This window comes from Eurosta solidaginis, chromosome 1 (genome assembly GCF_040869045.1).
Source record: "Eurosta solidaginis isolate ZX-2024a chromosome 1, ASM4086904v1, whole genome shotgun sequence".
Lineage (NCBI taxonomy): Eukaryota > Metazoa > Arthropoda > Insecta > Diptera > Tephritidae > Eurosta > Eurosta solidaginis.
In genome coordinates this window covers 135,917,151-135,932,319 of record NC_090319.1, presented here as the reverse complement: position 1 = coordinate 135,932,319, position 15,169 = coordinate 135,917,151, and the positions used below count along the sequence as shown (strand labels likewise).

At 45.1% G+C, this 15,169-nt stretch overlaps 1 protein-coding gene across 3 annotated transcripts in view; it reads right to left on the bottom strand.

The window, feature by feature from the left end:
* The window catches only part of kkv (hyaluronan synthase-like protein kkv), an 885,043-nt gene that overhangs the window by 261,485 nt on the left and 608,389 nt on the right, over positions 1-15,169 (bottom strand). For all 3 annotated transcript variants that reach the window (XM_067759857.1, XM_067759855.1, XM_067759856.1), the window contains exon 7: positions 11,790-11,966. In XM_067759857.1, coding sequence (XP_067615958.1) covers positions 11,790-11,966 — 177 coding nt within the window. The remainder of the gene's footprint in view (positions 1-11,789; positions 11,967-15,169) is intronic.

Here is a 15,169-nt window from a genome sequence, read left to right as displayed (position 1 = left end):
TGCCGGTATGTACCCCAAATGATCCCGAAATAGTCCCGAAATTACCCCGTCGGGATCCCGGACGGATCCTGAAAACTATACAGATATGATGCCGGAAAGGTCCTCAAATGATCCCCTAATAGTAGCGAAGTGACCCTGACAGAATTCCGGACAGATCCCGAAAACCATCCAGAAATGATGCAGAAAGGGTCCCCTAATGATGCCGTATTAGTCCCGAAAAAGTCCCGAATTGACCCCGAAGGGATCCCGGATGGATCCCGAAAACTATCCACAATGATGCCGGAAGGGACCTGAAATGATCCCGAAATAGTCCCGAAATTACCCCGTCGGGATCCTGGACGAATCTCGAAAACCATCCAGAAATGATGCCGGAAGATACCCCAAATGATCCCAAAATAGCCCCGAAATGGACCCGACGGGATCACGAACGGATCCCGAAAACCATCCAGAAATGATGCCGGAAGGGACCCAAAATGACCCGGAAAAAGTCCAGTAATGATCCCGGAAACCATCAAGAATTTATCTCTCAAAGGTACGCAAATGATCCCGAAAATAACCCGACGAGATGCCGGACGGATCCCGAAACCCATCCAGAAATGATGCCGGAAGGGTCCACAAATGATCGCGAAATAATCCCGATATGATCCCGGAATAGTCCCGAAAATGTCCCAAAATAACCCCGTCGGGATACTGGACGGATCCCGGAAGAGTCTCAAAATGATCCCAAAATAGTCCCGAAATGACCCCGGCGGGATCCCGAACGGATCCCGAAAACCATGCATAAATGATCCCGGAAGGGTCCCGATATGACCCTAACGGGATTACAAATAAGGTGAAGCTAACTATAAAACCATGTTAATAAGGCAGCAGGCGCGTTGGAGCGAATGAAAAGTTACAAAGAAACATACAGATAAAGCTAAGTAATAAAAGCGTGCTAATAAAAACAATTGAAGGAGGAGACGGGAGGAGACGAAGAGCACCACCGATCGTTTATCCAAAATTGTTTAGACCTCGATTTGTATGAGCCAGATAGCAAAAATTATTGATTTAGGAGAACATTTATATTGAGTTATAACAATTCATAGATTTTTCACCAGAGGGGGTGTCCCTGCTCACTTTGTAAGCCCTCGACTCATTTGACCCATTGAGTTTGTAATATTGGTCAAGGTCAGTAAAGGTAAAGTTATAATGTGTAAAAATTATTAAAAAGTAATTTTTCGAAGGGGTTGTGGTCCTTTCCATGTTCGAAAAGTATTTCTCTGGTAGACTATTGTCTGTGTCGCAAATTTCATCAAAATCCCTGTAGCCGTTCTGGAGTGATTCAGTCACAAAAACGAAAAAATATAATAATTAAATTATATAGCTAGTAGATCCTTCTAGACTATTGGCTATATGTGTGCCAAATTTCATCCAAATCTGTCCAGCCGTTCTTGCGCGATTGAGGCACATAGACAAACGTCTGGACATCCAAATATACAAACATTCCCATCTAGAATATACTAGCCTTTACCCGCGGCCCGTCCGCAAGGAGAAAATGCTTATCAAGTTATCGGTTAAAAAAAAAACCATTCAGAAATGATGCCAAAAGGTACACCAAATGATCCCGAAATGACCTCGACGGGATCCCGGACTGATCCCGAAAACCATCTAGAAATGATGCCGAAAGGTACACCAAATTATCCCATAATAGTCCCGAATTTACTCCGACGGGATCAAGGACGGATCCCGAAAACTCTCCAGAAATGATGCCGAGAGGGTCCCCAAACAATCCCGTATTAGTTGAGAAAAATTCCCGAAATGACCCCGACGGGATCCCGGACGGAGCCCGAAAACAATCTAGAAATGATGCCGAAGGGTACCTCAAATGATCCCGTATTAGTCGAGGAAAAGTCCCAAAATGACCCCGACGGGATCCCTGACGGTGCCCGAAAACAATCTAGAAATGATGCTGGAAGGCACCTCAAATGATCCCGTATTAGTCGAGAAAAAGTCCCGAAAAGACCCCGGCGGGATCCCGGACGGATACAGAAAACCATCCAGAAATGATGCCGAAAGGGTCCCCAAATGATCCCGTATTAGTCGAGAAAAATTCTCGAAATGACCCCGACGGGATCCCGGACGCATTCTGAAAACCATCTAGAAATGATGCCGGAAGGTACCTAAAATGATCCCGTATTAGTCGAGAAAAAGTCCCAAAATGACCCTGACAGGATCCCGGACGGATCCCGAAAACCATCCAGGAATGATGCCGAAAGGGTCCCCAAATGATCCCGAAATAGTCCCGAAATGACCCCGACGGGATCCCGTACGGATCCCGAAAACCATCCAGAAATCATGCCGAAAGGGTCCCAAAATGATCCCGAAATAGTCCCGAAATGACCCTGACAGGATCCCGGACGGATCCCGAAAACCATCCAGAAATGATGCCGAAAGGGTCCCCAAATTATCCCGAAATATTTCCGAAATGACCCCGACGGGATCCCGGACGGATCCCGAAAACCATCCAGAAATGATGCCGAAAGGGTCCCCAAATGATCCCGAAATAGTCCCGAAATGACCCCGACGTGATCCCGTACGGATCCCGAAAACCATCCAGAAATCATGCCGAAAGGGTCCCCAAATGATCCCGAAATAGTCCCGAAATGACCCCGACGGGATCCCGGAAGGATCCCGAAAACCATCCAGAAAGGATGCCGAAAGGGTCCCCAAATGATCTCGTATTAGTCGAGAGTGAGTCCCGGAATGACGCCGACGGGATCTCAGACGGATCTCAAAAACCATCTAGAAATGATGCCGGAAGGCATCCCAGTTGATCCCGATATAGTCCCGAAATGACCCTGACGGGATCCCGGACGGATCCCGAAAACCATCTTGAAATGATGCCGGAAGGCACCACAAATGATTCCCAAATAGTCCCAAAATGACCTTGACGAGATTCCGGACGGATCCCGAATACCATCCTCAAATGATGCCGAAAGGCACCCCAAATGATCTCGAAACAGTCCCGAAATGACCGCGAACACCATCTAGAAATGATGACGGAAGGCACCCCAAATGATCTCGAAACAGTCCCGAAATGACCGCGAAAACCATCTACAAATGATGACGGAAGGCACCCCAAATGATTCCCAAATAGTCCCAAAATTACGTTGACGAGATTCCGGACGGATCCCGAATACCATCCAGAAATGATGCTGAAAGGGTACGCCAAATAATCCCGTATTAGTCGAGAAAAATTCCTGAAATTACCCCGACGAGATCCCGGACGGATCCCGAAAACCATCCAGAAATGATGCCGAAAGGGTCCCCAAATGATCCCGAAATAGTCCCGAAATGACCCCGACGGCATCGCGGACGGATCCCGAAAACCATACAGACATGATACCGGAAGAGTCCCCAAATGATCCCGTATTAGTCGAGAAAAAGCACCGAAATGACCAAGACGGGATCCCGGACGGATCCCGAAAACCATCCAGAAATGATGCCGAAAGGGTCCCCAAATGATCCCGAAATAGTCCCAAAATGACCCCGACGGGATCCCGGACGGATCCCGAAAACCATCCAGATATGATGCCGAAAGGGTCCCCAAATGATCCCGAAATGACCCCGACGGGACCCCGGACGGATCCCGAAAACCATGCAGAAATAGTGCCGAAAGGGTCCCCAAATGATTCCGAAATAGTCCCGAAATGACCCCGACGGGATCCCGGACGGATCCAGAAAACCATCTAGAAATGATGCCGGAAGGTACCCCAAATGATCCCGAAATGACACTGACGGGATCCCCGATGGAACCCGAAAAACATTCAGAAATGATGCCGAAAGGGTCCCTAAATGATCCCGTATTAGTCGATAAAAAGTCCGGAAATGACCTCGAAGGGATCCCGGACGGATTCCGAAAACCATCTAGCAATAATGCCGGAAGATACCCCAAATGATCCCGTATTAGTTGAGAGAGTCCCGCAATGACCCCGACGGGATCCCGGACGGATCCAGAAAACCATCTAGAAATGATGCCGGAAGGTATCCCAAATTATCCCAAAATGACCCTGACGGGATCCCGAACGGATCCCAAAAACCATCCAGAAATGATGCCGAAAGGGTCCCCAAATGATCCCGAAATAGTCCCAAAATGACCCCGACGGGATCCCGGACGGATCCCGAAAACCATCCAGATATGATGCCGAAAGGGTCCCCAAATGATCCCGAAATGACCCCGACGGGACCCCGGACGGATCCCGAAAACCATCCAGAAATAGTGCCGAAAGGGTCCCCAAATGATTCCGAAATAGTCCCGAAATGACCCCGACGGGATCCCGGACGGATCCAGAAAACCATCTAGAAATGATACCGGAAGGTACCCCAAATGATCCCGAAATGACACTGACGGGATCCCCGATGGAACCCGAAAAACATTCAGAAATCATGCCGAAAGGGTCCCTAAATGATCCCGTATTAGTCGATAAAAAGTCCGGAAATGACCCCGAAGGGATCCCGGACGGATTCTGAAAACCATCTAGCAATAATGCCGGAAGATACCCCAAATGATCCCGTATTAATAGAGAGAGAGTCCTGCAATGACCCCGACGGGATCCCGGACGAATCCCGAAAACCATCTAGCAATGATGACGGAAGGTACGCCAAATGATCCCGTATTAGTCGAGAAAAGGTCCCGAAATTACCCGACGGGATCCCGGACGGATCCCAAAAACCATCTATAAATGATGCCGGAAGGCTCCCCCCCAGACGGGATTCCGAACGGATCCCTATCTAGCAATGATGCCGGAAAGTACCTCAAATGATCCCGTATTAGTCAAGAAAAGGTCCCGAAATGACCCCGACGGAATCCCGGACGGATCCAGAAAACCATCTAGAAATGATGCCGGAAGGTACCCCAAATGATCCCGAAATGACCCTGACGGGATTCCGGACGGAACCCGAAAACCATTCAGAAATGATACCAGAAGAGTCCCCAAATGATCCCGTATTAGTCGAGAAAAAGTCCAGAAATGACCCCGACAGGATCCCGAACGCATTCTGAAAACCATATAGAAATGATGCCGGAAGGTACCTAAAATGATCCCGTCTTAGTCGAGAAAAAGTCCCAAAATGACCCTGACAGGATCCCGGACGGATCCCGAAAACCATCCAGAAATGATGCCGAAAGGGTCCCCAAATGATCCCGTATTAGTCGAGAGAGAGTCCCGGCATGACCCCGACGGGATCCCAGACGGATCTCGAAAACCATCTAGAAATGATGCCGGAAGATACCCCAAATGATCCTGTATTAGTCGAGAGAGAGTCCCGCAATGACCCCGACGGGATCCCGGACGGATCCAGAAAACCATCTAGAAATGATGCCGGAAGGTATCCCAAATTATCCCGAAATGACCCCGACGGGATCCCGGACGGATCCAGAAAACCATCTAGAAATGATGCCGGAAGGTACCACAAATGATCCCGAAATAACCCTGACAGGATCCCGGACGGAACCCGAAAATCATCCAGAAATGTTGCCGAAATGGTCCCCAAATGATCCCGTATTAGTCGAGAGAGTCCCGAAATGACCCCGGCGGGATCCCGGACGGATTCCGAAAACCATCTAGCAATGATGCCGGAAGATACCCCAAATGATCCCGTATTAGTTGAGAGAGAGTCCCGCAATGACCCCGACGGGATCCCGGACGGATCCCGAAAACCATCTAGCAACAATGCCGGAAGGTACGCCAAATGAACCCGTATTAGTCGAGAAAAAGTCCCGAGATTACCCCGACGGGATCCCGGACGGATCCCGAAAACCATCTATAAATGATGCCGGACGGCACCCCAAATGATCCCGAAATGACCCTGACGGGGATCCCGGACGGATCCCGAAAACCCTCTAGAAATGATACCGAAAGGCACCTCAAATGATCCCGAAATAGTCCCGAAATGACCCCGACGGGATTCCGGACGGATCCCGGAAACCATCGAGAAATGATGCCGAAAGGGTCCCCAAATGATCCCGTATTAGTCGAGAGAGAGTCCCGAAATGACGCCGACGGAATCCCGAACGGAACCCGAAAACCATCTAGCTATGATGCCGGAAGGTACCATAAATGACCTCGTATTAGTCGAAAAAAATTCCCGAAATTACCCCGACGGGATCCCGGACGGATTCCGAAAACCATCTAGAAATAATGCCCGAAGGTACCCAAAATGATCCATTATTAGTCGAGAAAAAGTCCAGAAAAGACCACGACGGGATCCCGGACGGATCCCGAAAACCATCTAGAAATAATGCCCGAAGGTACCCAAAATGATACATTATTAGTCGAGAAAAAGTCCAGAAAAGACCACGACGGGATCCCGGACGGATCCCGAAAACCATCTTGAAATGATGCCGGAAGGCACCACAAATGATTCCCAAATAGTCCCAAAATGACCTTGAAGAGATTCCGGACGGATCCCGAATACCATCCTCAAATGATGCTGAAAGGATCCCCAAATGATCCCGTATTAGTCGAGAAGGCACCCCAAATGATCTCGAAACAGTCCCGAAATGACCGCGACGGGATCCCGGACGGATCCCGAAAACCATCTAGAAATGATGACGGAAGGCACCCCAAATGATTCCCAAATAGTCCCAAAATGACGTTGACGAGATTCCGGACGGACCCCGAACACCATCCAGAAATGATGCTGAAAGGGTCCCCAAATGATCCCGTATTAGTCGAGAAAAATTTCCGAAATGACCCGGACGGGATCCCGGACTGATCCCGAAAACCATCCAGAAATGATTCCGGAAGTGTTCCCAAATTATCGCCAAATAGTCCCGAAAAGATCCCGGAATAGTGCCGAAAATGTCCCAAAATAACCCAGACGGGATCCCGGACGGATCCCGAAAACTATAAAGAAATGATCCCGGAAGGGTCCCAAAATGATCCTGAAATAGTCCCGTAAAAGTCCTGAAATGACCCCGGCGGAATCCGGGACGGATCCCGAAAACCATCCAGAAATCATGCCGAAAGGGTCCCCAAATGATCCCGAAATGACCCCGACGGGATCCCGGACGGATCCCGAAAACCATCCAGAAATCATGCCGTTAGGATCCCCAAATGGTCCCGTATTAGTCGGGAGTGAGTCCCGGAATGACGCCGACGGAATCCAGAACGGATCCCGAAAACCATCCAGCAATGATGCCGGAAGGTATCCCAAATGACCCCGTATTAGTCGAGAGAGAGTCCCGAAATGACCCCGACGGGATCCCGGACGGATCCCGAAAACCATCCAGATATGATACCGGAAGAGTCCCCAAATGATCCCGTATTAGTCGAGAAAAAGGCCCGAAATGACCAAGACGGGATCCCGTACGGATCCCGATAACCATCTAGCAATGATGCCGGAAGGTACCCCAAATGATCCCGAAATTACCCTGACGGGATCTCGGACGGATCCCGAAAACCATCTAGCAACAATGCCGGAAGGTACGCCAAATGAACCCGTATTAGTCGAGAAAAAGTCCCGAGATTACCCCGACGGGATCCCGGACGGATCCCGAAAACCATCTATAAATGATGCCGGAAGGCACCCCAAATGATCGCGAAATGACCCTGACGGGATCCCGGACGGATCCCGAAAACCATCTAGAAATGATGCCGGAAGGTACCACAAATGACCCCGTATTAGTCGAGAAAAAGTCCCGAGATTACCCCGACGAGATCCCGGACGGATCCCGAAAACTATCTATAAATGATGCCGGAAGGCACTCCAAATGATCCCGAAATTACCCTGACGGGATCCCGGACGGATCCCGAAAACCATCTAGAAATGATGCCGAAAGGCACCCCAAATGATCCCGAAATTGTCCCGAAATGACCCCGACGGGATTCCGGACGGATCCCGAAAACCATCGAGGAATGATGCCGAAAGGCACCCCAAATGATCCCAAAATAGTCCCGAAATGACCTCGACGGGATTCCGGACGGATACCGAAAACCATCGAGAAATGATGCCGAAAGGGTCCCCAAATGATCCCGTATTAGTCGAGAGAGAGTCGCGAAATGACGCCGACGGAATCCCGAACGGATCCCGAAAACCATCTAGCAATGATGCCGGAAGGTACCACAAATGACCCCGTATTAGTCGAGAAAAAGTCCCGAGATTACCCCGACGGGATCCCGGACGGATCCCGAAAACTATCTATAAATGATGCCGGAAGGCACCCCAAATGATCCCGAAATGACCCTGACGGGATCCCGGACGGATCTCGAAAACCATTTAGAAATGATGCTCGAAGGTACCCAAAGTGATCCATTGTTAGTCGAGAAAAAGTCCAGAAAAGACCACGACGGGATCACGAACGGATCCCGATAACCATCTTGAAATAATGCCGGAAGGCACCCCAAATGATTCCCATATAGTCCCAAAATGACGTTGACGAGATTCCGGACGGATCCCGAATACCATCCAGAAATGATGCTGAAAGGGTCCCCAAATGATCCCGTGTTAGTCGAGAAGGCACGCCAAATGATCTCGAAACAGTCCCGAAATGACCCGGACGGATCCCGAAAACCATCTAGAAATGATGCCGGAAGGCACCCCAAATGATTCCCAAATAGTCCCAAAATGACCTTGACGAGATTCCGGACGGATCCCGAATACCCGAATGATGCTGAAAGGGTCCCCAAATGATCCCGGATTAGTCGAGAAAAAGTTCCGAAATGACCCGGAAGGATCCCGAAAACCATCCAGAAATGATTCCGGAAGTGTCCCCAAATGATCGCAAAATAGTCCCGAAAAAGTCCCGAAATGACCCCGGCGGGATCCCGGACGGATCCCGAAAACCATTCAGAAATGATCCCGGAAGGGTCTCGATATGACCCTAACGGGATTACAAATAGGGTGAAGATAATTATAAAACCATGTTTATGAAGCAGCAGGCGCGTTGGAGCGAATGAAGAGTTACAAAGAAACATACAGGTAAAGCTAATAAAAGCATGCTAATAAAAACAATTGTTTAGATCTCGATCTGTATGAGCCAGATACCAAAAATTATTGATTTAGGAGAAAATTTAAATTGAGTTATAACAATTTATAGATTTTGCACCAGAGGGGGAGAGGAGGGGGGTGGGGTGTATCACTGCTCACTTTGTAAGCCCGCGATTTATTTCACCCATTGAGTTTGTAATATTGGTGAAGGTCAGTATACGTAAAGTTATAATGTGTAAAAATTGTTAAAACGTAATTATTCGAAGGAGTCGTGGGACCTCCAACCCCCTTTCCATGTTCGAAAAAAATTTGGCCAGTAGACTATTATCTCTGTCCCAAATTTCATCAACATCCGTGTAGCCGTTCTGTCGTGATTCAGTCACAAAGACGAAAAAATACAATAATTAAATTATAAATGTTCCTAGGGGACGGGGACTTCCCCCCTTTTTAAAAAAATATAGCTAGTAGATCCTTCTAGACTATTGGCTATATGTGTGCCAAATTTGATCCAAATCCGTCCAGCCGTTCTTTCGTGATTGAGTCACAAAGACAAACGTCTGGACAAACATCCAAATATCCAAGCATTCAAACATCTAAACATCCAAACTTTCCCATTTATAATATACTAGCCTTTAACTGCGGCCCCGTCCGCAAGGAGAAAATGAAAAATATGGGCTACTCACGTTAGCCTGCTTATCAAGTTATCTGTTTAAAAATTTGTTTCTGTCTAATGCATTTTATATTTGTAATTGAGTAAAAAAAAGAACTAAATGAGCTGATAACCTGATAGGATCCCCAAATGATCCCAAAATTATCCAGAAAAATCCACGAAATGACCCCGACGCTATCGCGGACGGATCCCGAAAACCATCTAGAAATGCCACGGAAGGGTCTCCAAAAGTTCCCGGAATAGTCCCAAAAAACCCGAGATGACAACGACACGATTCTAGACTGATCCCTGAAGGGACCTGAGCACCTTTCCGGCATCATTTCTGGATAGTTTTCGGGATCCGTCCGGAATCCCATCGGAGTCATTTCGGGACTAGTTCGGGTTAATTTGGGGTACCTTCCGGTATCATTTCTAGATGGTTTTCGGGATTCGACCGGGATCCCGTCGGGGTAATTTCGGAACTTTTTATCGACTAATACGGGATCATTAGGGAACCCTTTCGGTATCATTTCTGGATGGTTTTCGGGATCCGTCCGAGATCCCATCAGGGTCATTTCGGGACTATTAGGGGATCATTTGGGGAGCTTTCCGGCACCATTTCTGTATAGTTTTCGGGATTGCGTTGGGGTAATTTCAGGACTTTTTCGGGATCATTTCTGGATGGTTTTCGGGATTCGTCCGGGATCCCGTCGAGGTCATTTCAGGACTTTTTCAAGATAATTTCTGGATGGTTTTCGGGATTCGTCGGGGATCCCGTCGGGGTCATTTCAGGACTTTTTCGGGATCATTTGGGGTACTTTCGGGACCCTTTCGGCATCATTTCTGTATGGTTTTCGGTATCCGTACGGGATCCCGTCAGGGTCAATTCGGGACTATTAGGGTGGTCATTTAAGAACCTTTCCGGCATCATTTCTGGATAGATTTCGGGATCTGTACGGGAACCCATCGAGGTAAATTCGGAACTTTTTCGTGATAATTTGGGGACCCTTTAGGGGTCATTTTATGACTTTTTCTATATTATTTCGGGATCATTTGGGGACCCTTCCGGCATCATTTCTTAATGGTTTGCCGGATCCATCAGGGTCATTTCGGAACCATTTTGGTATCATTTGGGGACCCTTCCGAGGTCATTTCTGGACCCGTCCGTGATGCCGTAGAGATCATTTGAGATTTTTTTGTAACTTTTTCGGGATAGTTTTGGGATCCTTCCGGGATCATTTCTGGATCCGTGCGGGATCCCATCGGGGTCATTTCCGGACAATTTCGGGATCATTTTGGAACCCTTCTGGAATCATTTTTGTATGGTTTTCGCAATCCGTCGCGGATCCCCTCGGGGTCATTTCGGAACTTTTTCTGGACTATGTCGGGATAAATTAGGAACCCTTCCTAGATATTTTCTGCATGGTTTTTGAGATCCGTCCTTGAGCCCGTCAGGGTCATTTCAGAACTTTTCCGGAATCATTTTGGTACCCTTCAGGGATCATTTCTGTGTGGTTCTCTGGATAAGTCTAGAATCCTGTCGTTGTCATTTCGGGGTTTTTTGGGACTATTGCGGGAACTTTTGGAGACCCTTCCATGGCATTTCTGGATGGTTTTCGGGATCCGTCCGCGATATAGTCGGGGTAATTTCGTTGCTTTTTCTGGATAATTTCGGGATCTTCCTCCGGAATTTCTGTTGCTTTCTTCACTGCTATCATTTCCGCCTGAAATCTCCAGATCTTTGCCACTGTCCAGTTGCTCCAACTATCTCCCCCGATTTCTCTAAAGATATGTCCCTTGTCCAAATATATATAAATATTTTTTGTGGTCCATTAACAGATTTCGATGTTTTTTCGTGCGATTGTCAATTCATTATTTATATCATTATCATATCATCACAAAAAGAAATAATTATTTTTAATTTCATTCAAAAAAATATTGTATTCCAATATTGGGAATATTTTGATTGTTTAAAAGATAAGAAAAAGAGAAAAGAAATATGTTAGTAATGTTGTCTCTTGGGATTTCTTTCGCGATAACGTTTTGTTGCTGTTTAAGCTTACATGTATGTGCAAATAACAATTTTATATTGGACTGCAATATCCTTATGTATATGTAAATATGTAAATGTTTAACGTTACGTGAATGAAATCCCTTAGCTGAAATTTACCTCTTGAGTGGTTTCATCATAGGTTATGTTTGTTCGTACACCAAAAGGCCATTTAACATGGATGTTGTCCTTATTCAATTGTAACAAAAACACAATCAAAACGAAAAGTGCATTGCACATAAAAAAGGCGAACACTGAAGAGTCACGTAACTCTTTAAGATCTTTCGCAATTCTGGCCTAGAATGTTTATTAATAAAAGAAGAAACTCAAGTTAAAAGGGAAAAAATTGTATATTTTAATCTAGTTCATATGAACGTTTGTGTATTAGGGTATCCCTTACATATTAAATAAATGAATTTTTGCAGTCCCACCACTTTCAGTGGTGATAGCATGATAAAAAAATTACATTAAACCTTACCTATTACTTCACTACTTTTACCGCCCTAATGTCCATAAGTAGGATCATCCTCTTTTTTATGTAATGAAAATGGAACCTCTTTAAGTTAAATTCTCACATCTTTCTTTAACCAGCATGGGTGTTATCAGGCCTGTTCTGTATGAAAAATCAACCTAGATGCTAGGCTTTTGAAATGTTCCACTGATTGAACCATCGTTTTAGAAAGTTAAATTTTTTTAACCTTGGTGATATGTATGTCTCCTGTTGGTCTGTGCAACGAAAGGAAAAAAGGTGGGTCACGGGGTCGAAATTTTTCAAAATTATTTTAATTTTGTAAAACCGTTCATTTTTTAATGACGTTTCTACATATGCAAACATTTTCTTATCCAGTTTTTTGTATTTTTAGAGTATAGCTCTATTAATATGGTGAGTGTACCCCCAGAATGAAACCCATATCGGAGCCTGTGTTTCAGAAACTACTCAATGTACAAACCTTTTTTATTTTCATTTTTCGAGACAGTGGACAAAAAAGATGAATATCATTTTTGTAGCATTGCGTACGATGAACAATATTTTAAATATTTTAAAAAACTTTTCAAGAAATCAGACATAAAAATTGTCACAAAAACTAATAATAAAATTAAATCTTTGCTAAAATCTACGAAAGACAAGTGTCACAGTTTGGATAAACTGGGGGTTTATTCACTGACGTACTCTTACCTTGCTGAGGAGGGAGAGATATGTGGGGCAAAATACATAGGTCAGTCAACGCGCACAATACGCACAAGGATGAACGAGCATCTAAAATATATTAAGAACATCGAACCAAAAAGTGGAATAGCCGAACATGCTCTTGAGAAGAAGTGAAGACGATTTCAAATTAATTAAATCGTAATCAAATATTAATAAACTAAATATTTTAGAATCATGTATGTAAATAAAAATGTTGCTGTTAATAAGGATATTGGTCCACTGAACTCTAGCATTTTTACCGCTTTCCAACAAACTTAAAAAATTATTTTTTATCGTAATTATTATTATTGCAAATTCTCCCATTGGTTTTTTATTGTATTATTGTGTTATGATTTCTTGTATTGTTTTATGACAGACAGCGGCTAGTTGAACGCTATCGACTGATGTTTTTTTTTATTATTTTGAATAATAAAACACAAAAAATATATTAAGTGACTAATAAGTTTATTTAATTTTTCTTGTGAAAAAGTCACTTAGCACTCAAAATCAAATAATTTTTTTTATGTAGTCCATCAATAATGATTCATGAATGAGACGTCATTAATTCAAATTAATCAAATGTATTAGTGGTTTTTTTTATAGTGGGACCGTAAATTGTTTAGTCCCGGGCCCGGATTTTCTCTCTAAGGCCCTGTCAATACATAATCCTTCCAAAGACTTTACTCGACTCTGCGCCACGTAGGCTTGTCCCTACTCAAACTCCAAAATATTTTGATGTCACTTCTACCGGACTGTATGTAATATTTATTCCAAATATGACCCAAAACGAACATCATAGGTTGCTTTCTATTCTTGTATGTTTTATAAATATGAGCCAAACCGGACCACAAATATGGTTTTTTATGATATCTCGATCCTTGCGCCACCTATCGGCGATTTTTTTTTCATAAGTCGCTTTCTATTCTTGTATGTATTATGTTTTCCAAATATGATCCAAATCGGACCACAATTTTTGAATATCTCGATTCTGTAAAGTCAAAATAAATAAAAAGGAACGCTGCTTATTAGTAACGTCGTTAAACTTTCGATAGTCCACGTAGAACCTCATTTTTCCATCCTTTTTCTTCACAAGTACCACAGATGAGCTCCATGGACTAGCTGATGGTTCGATGACGCCGCTGTCGCTCATTTCTTGTACGATTTGATTCACAACTTCCCGCTTCGCCAGTGGAACACTACGAGGAGCTTGACGGATCGGCCTCGCATCTCCGTTGTCAATTTGAGGCTTCACAATGTTGGTGCGGTCTGGTTTGGAGCCATATTTGTCAAATATGTTGGCGTACTTTAGGAGCAGTTGTTTTGCCTTATTTTGATAGGCTTCCTCTGGTCCCTCTGTCCATGCCGTGATACCATTTGAAATATCAGTATTACTAGATGAAACGTGTTCCTGGAGCTGTTCACAGTTAATAACTACTTCAGCCTCTTGGCATCTTCCCAAAATAGATCCTTTAGTCAGTTTGAATGGTGACTTGAACTCAATGAGTACTCTTACCGGAATACGTCCATCTTGTTTTGTCATAGCCAGGGTTTTTCCTACAAGTATGTTCGGTGCTGATTTGTTTGCTGCTTCGACAACCCACAGTTTGTGTGTTCCACAATCTCCACCAACCTTTGCCCAGATGACTGCTTCTGATTTTGGTGGTATTTGCTGACTCTCTTCCACCAGCACTCGTTTTCTGCTGTAGCCTCTCTCGTAGCCGAAATTTAGTGGTACATCCATGTTCTTATATCGCATCGTCTTGCTTTGCATGTCGATCTTGATGCCCTGGTCGATTAAGAAGTCCACTCCAATTATGATTTCATCAACAATCTCTGCCACTATAAAATTGTGTACTACCGTGACGTTCCCAATTGCGACTTCACATGATACTTCTCCTAGAACCGTGCTGTCTTCTCCAGTGGCTGTACGCAATCTTGCTCCATGCAATGGTCTTACCTTCTTGTTGACTAAATCCGCTCGAATGATGGAATGAGATGCACCCGTATCTACAGTCAGTAAACGTTCCCTTCCATCCACATGTCCTCCGACAGTAAGATTGTTTGACCTTCTTCCAATTTGTGAGATAGAGATTATGGGGCATTCAATTGCGGGAGCCAGCTGTTGTCCCTTGCGGCTGATTCGCTTTAGTTTAACGATTGAGTAGATTTGGAGATTTGCTCATCTCCTTCAGCTCTGCGTTTACGTCCACCCATATTGTTGGAACTATTAGGACCGGTGCTGCAATGACGTGCAATGTGGCCTGGGTTACCGCACTAGAAACATTTCATAACTCCAGATTTTTTCTGTTGT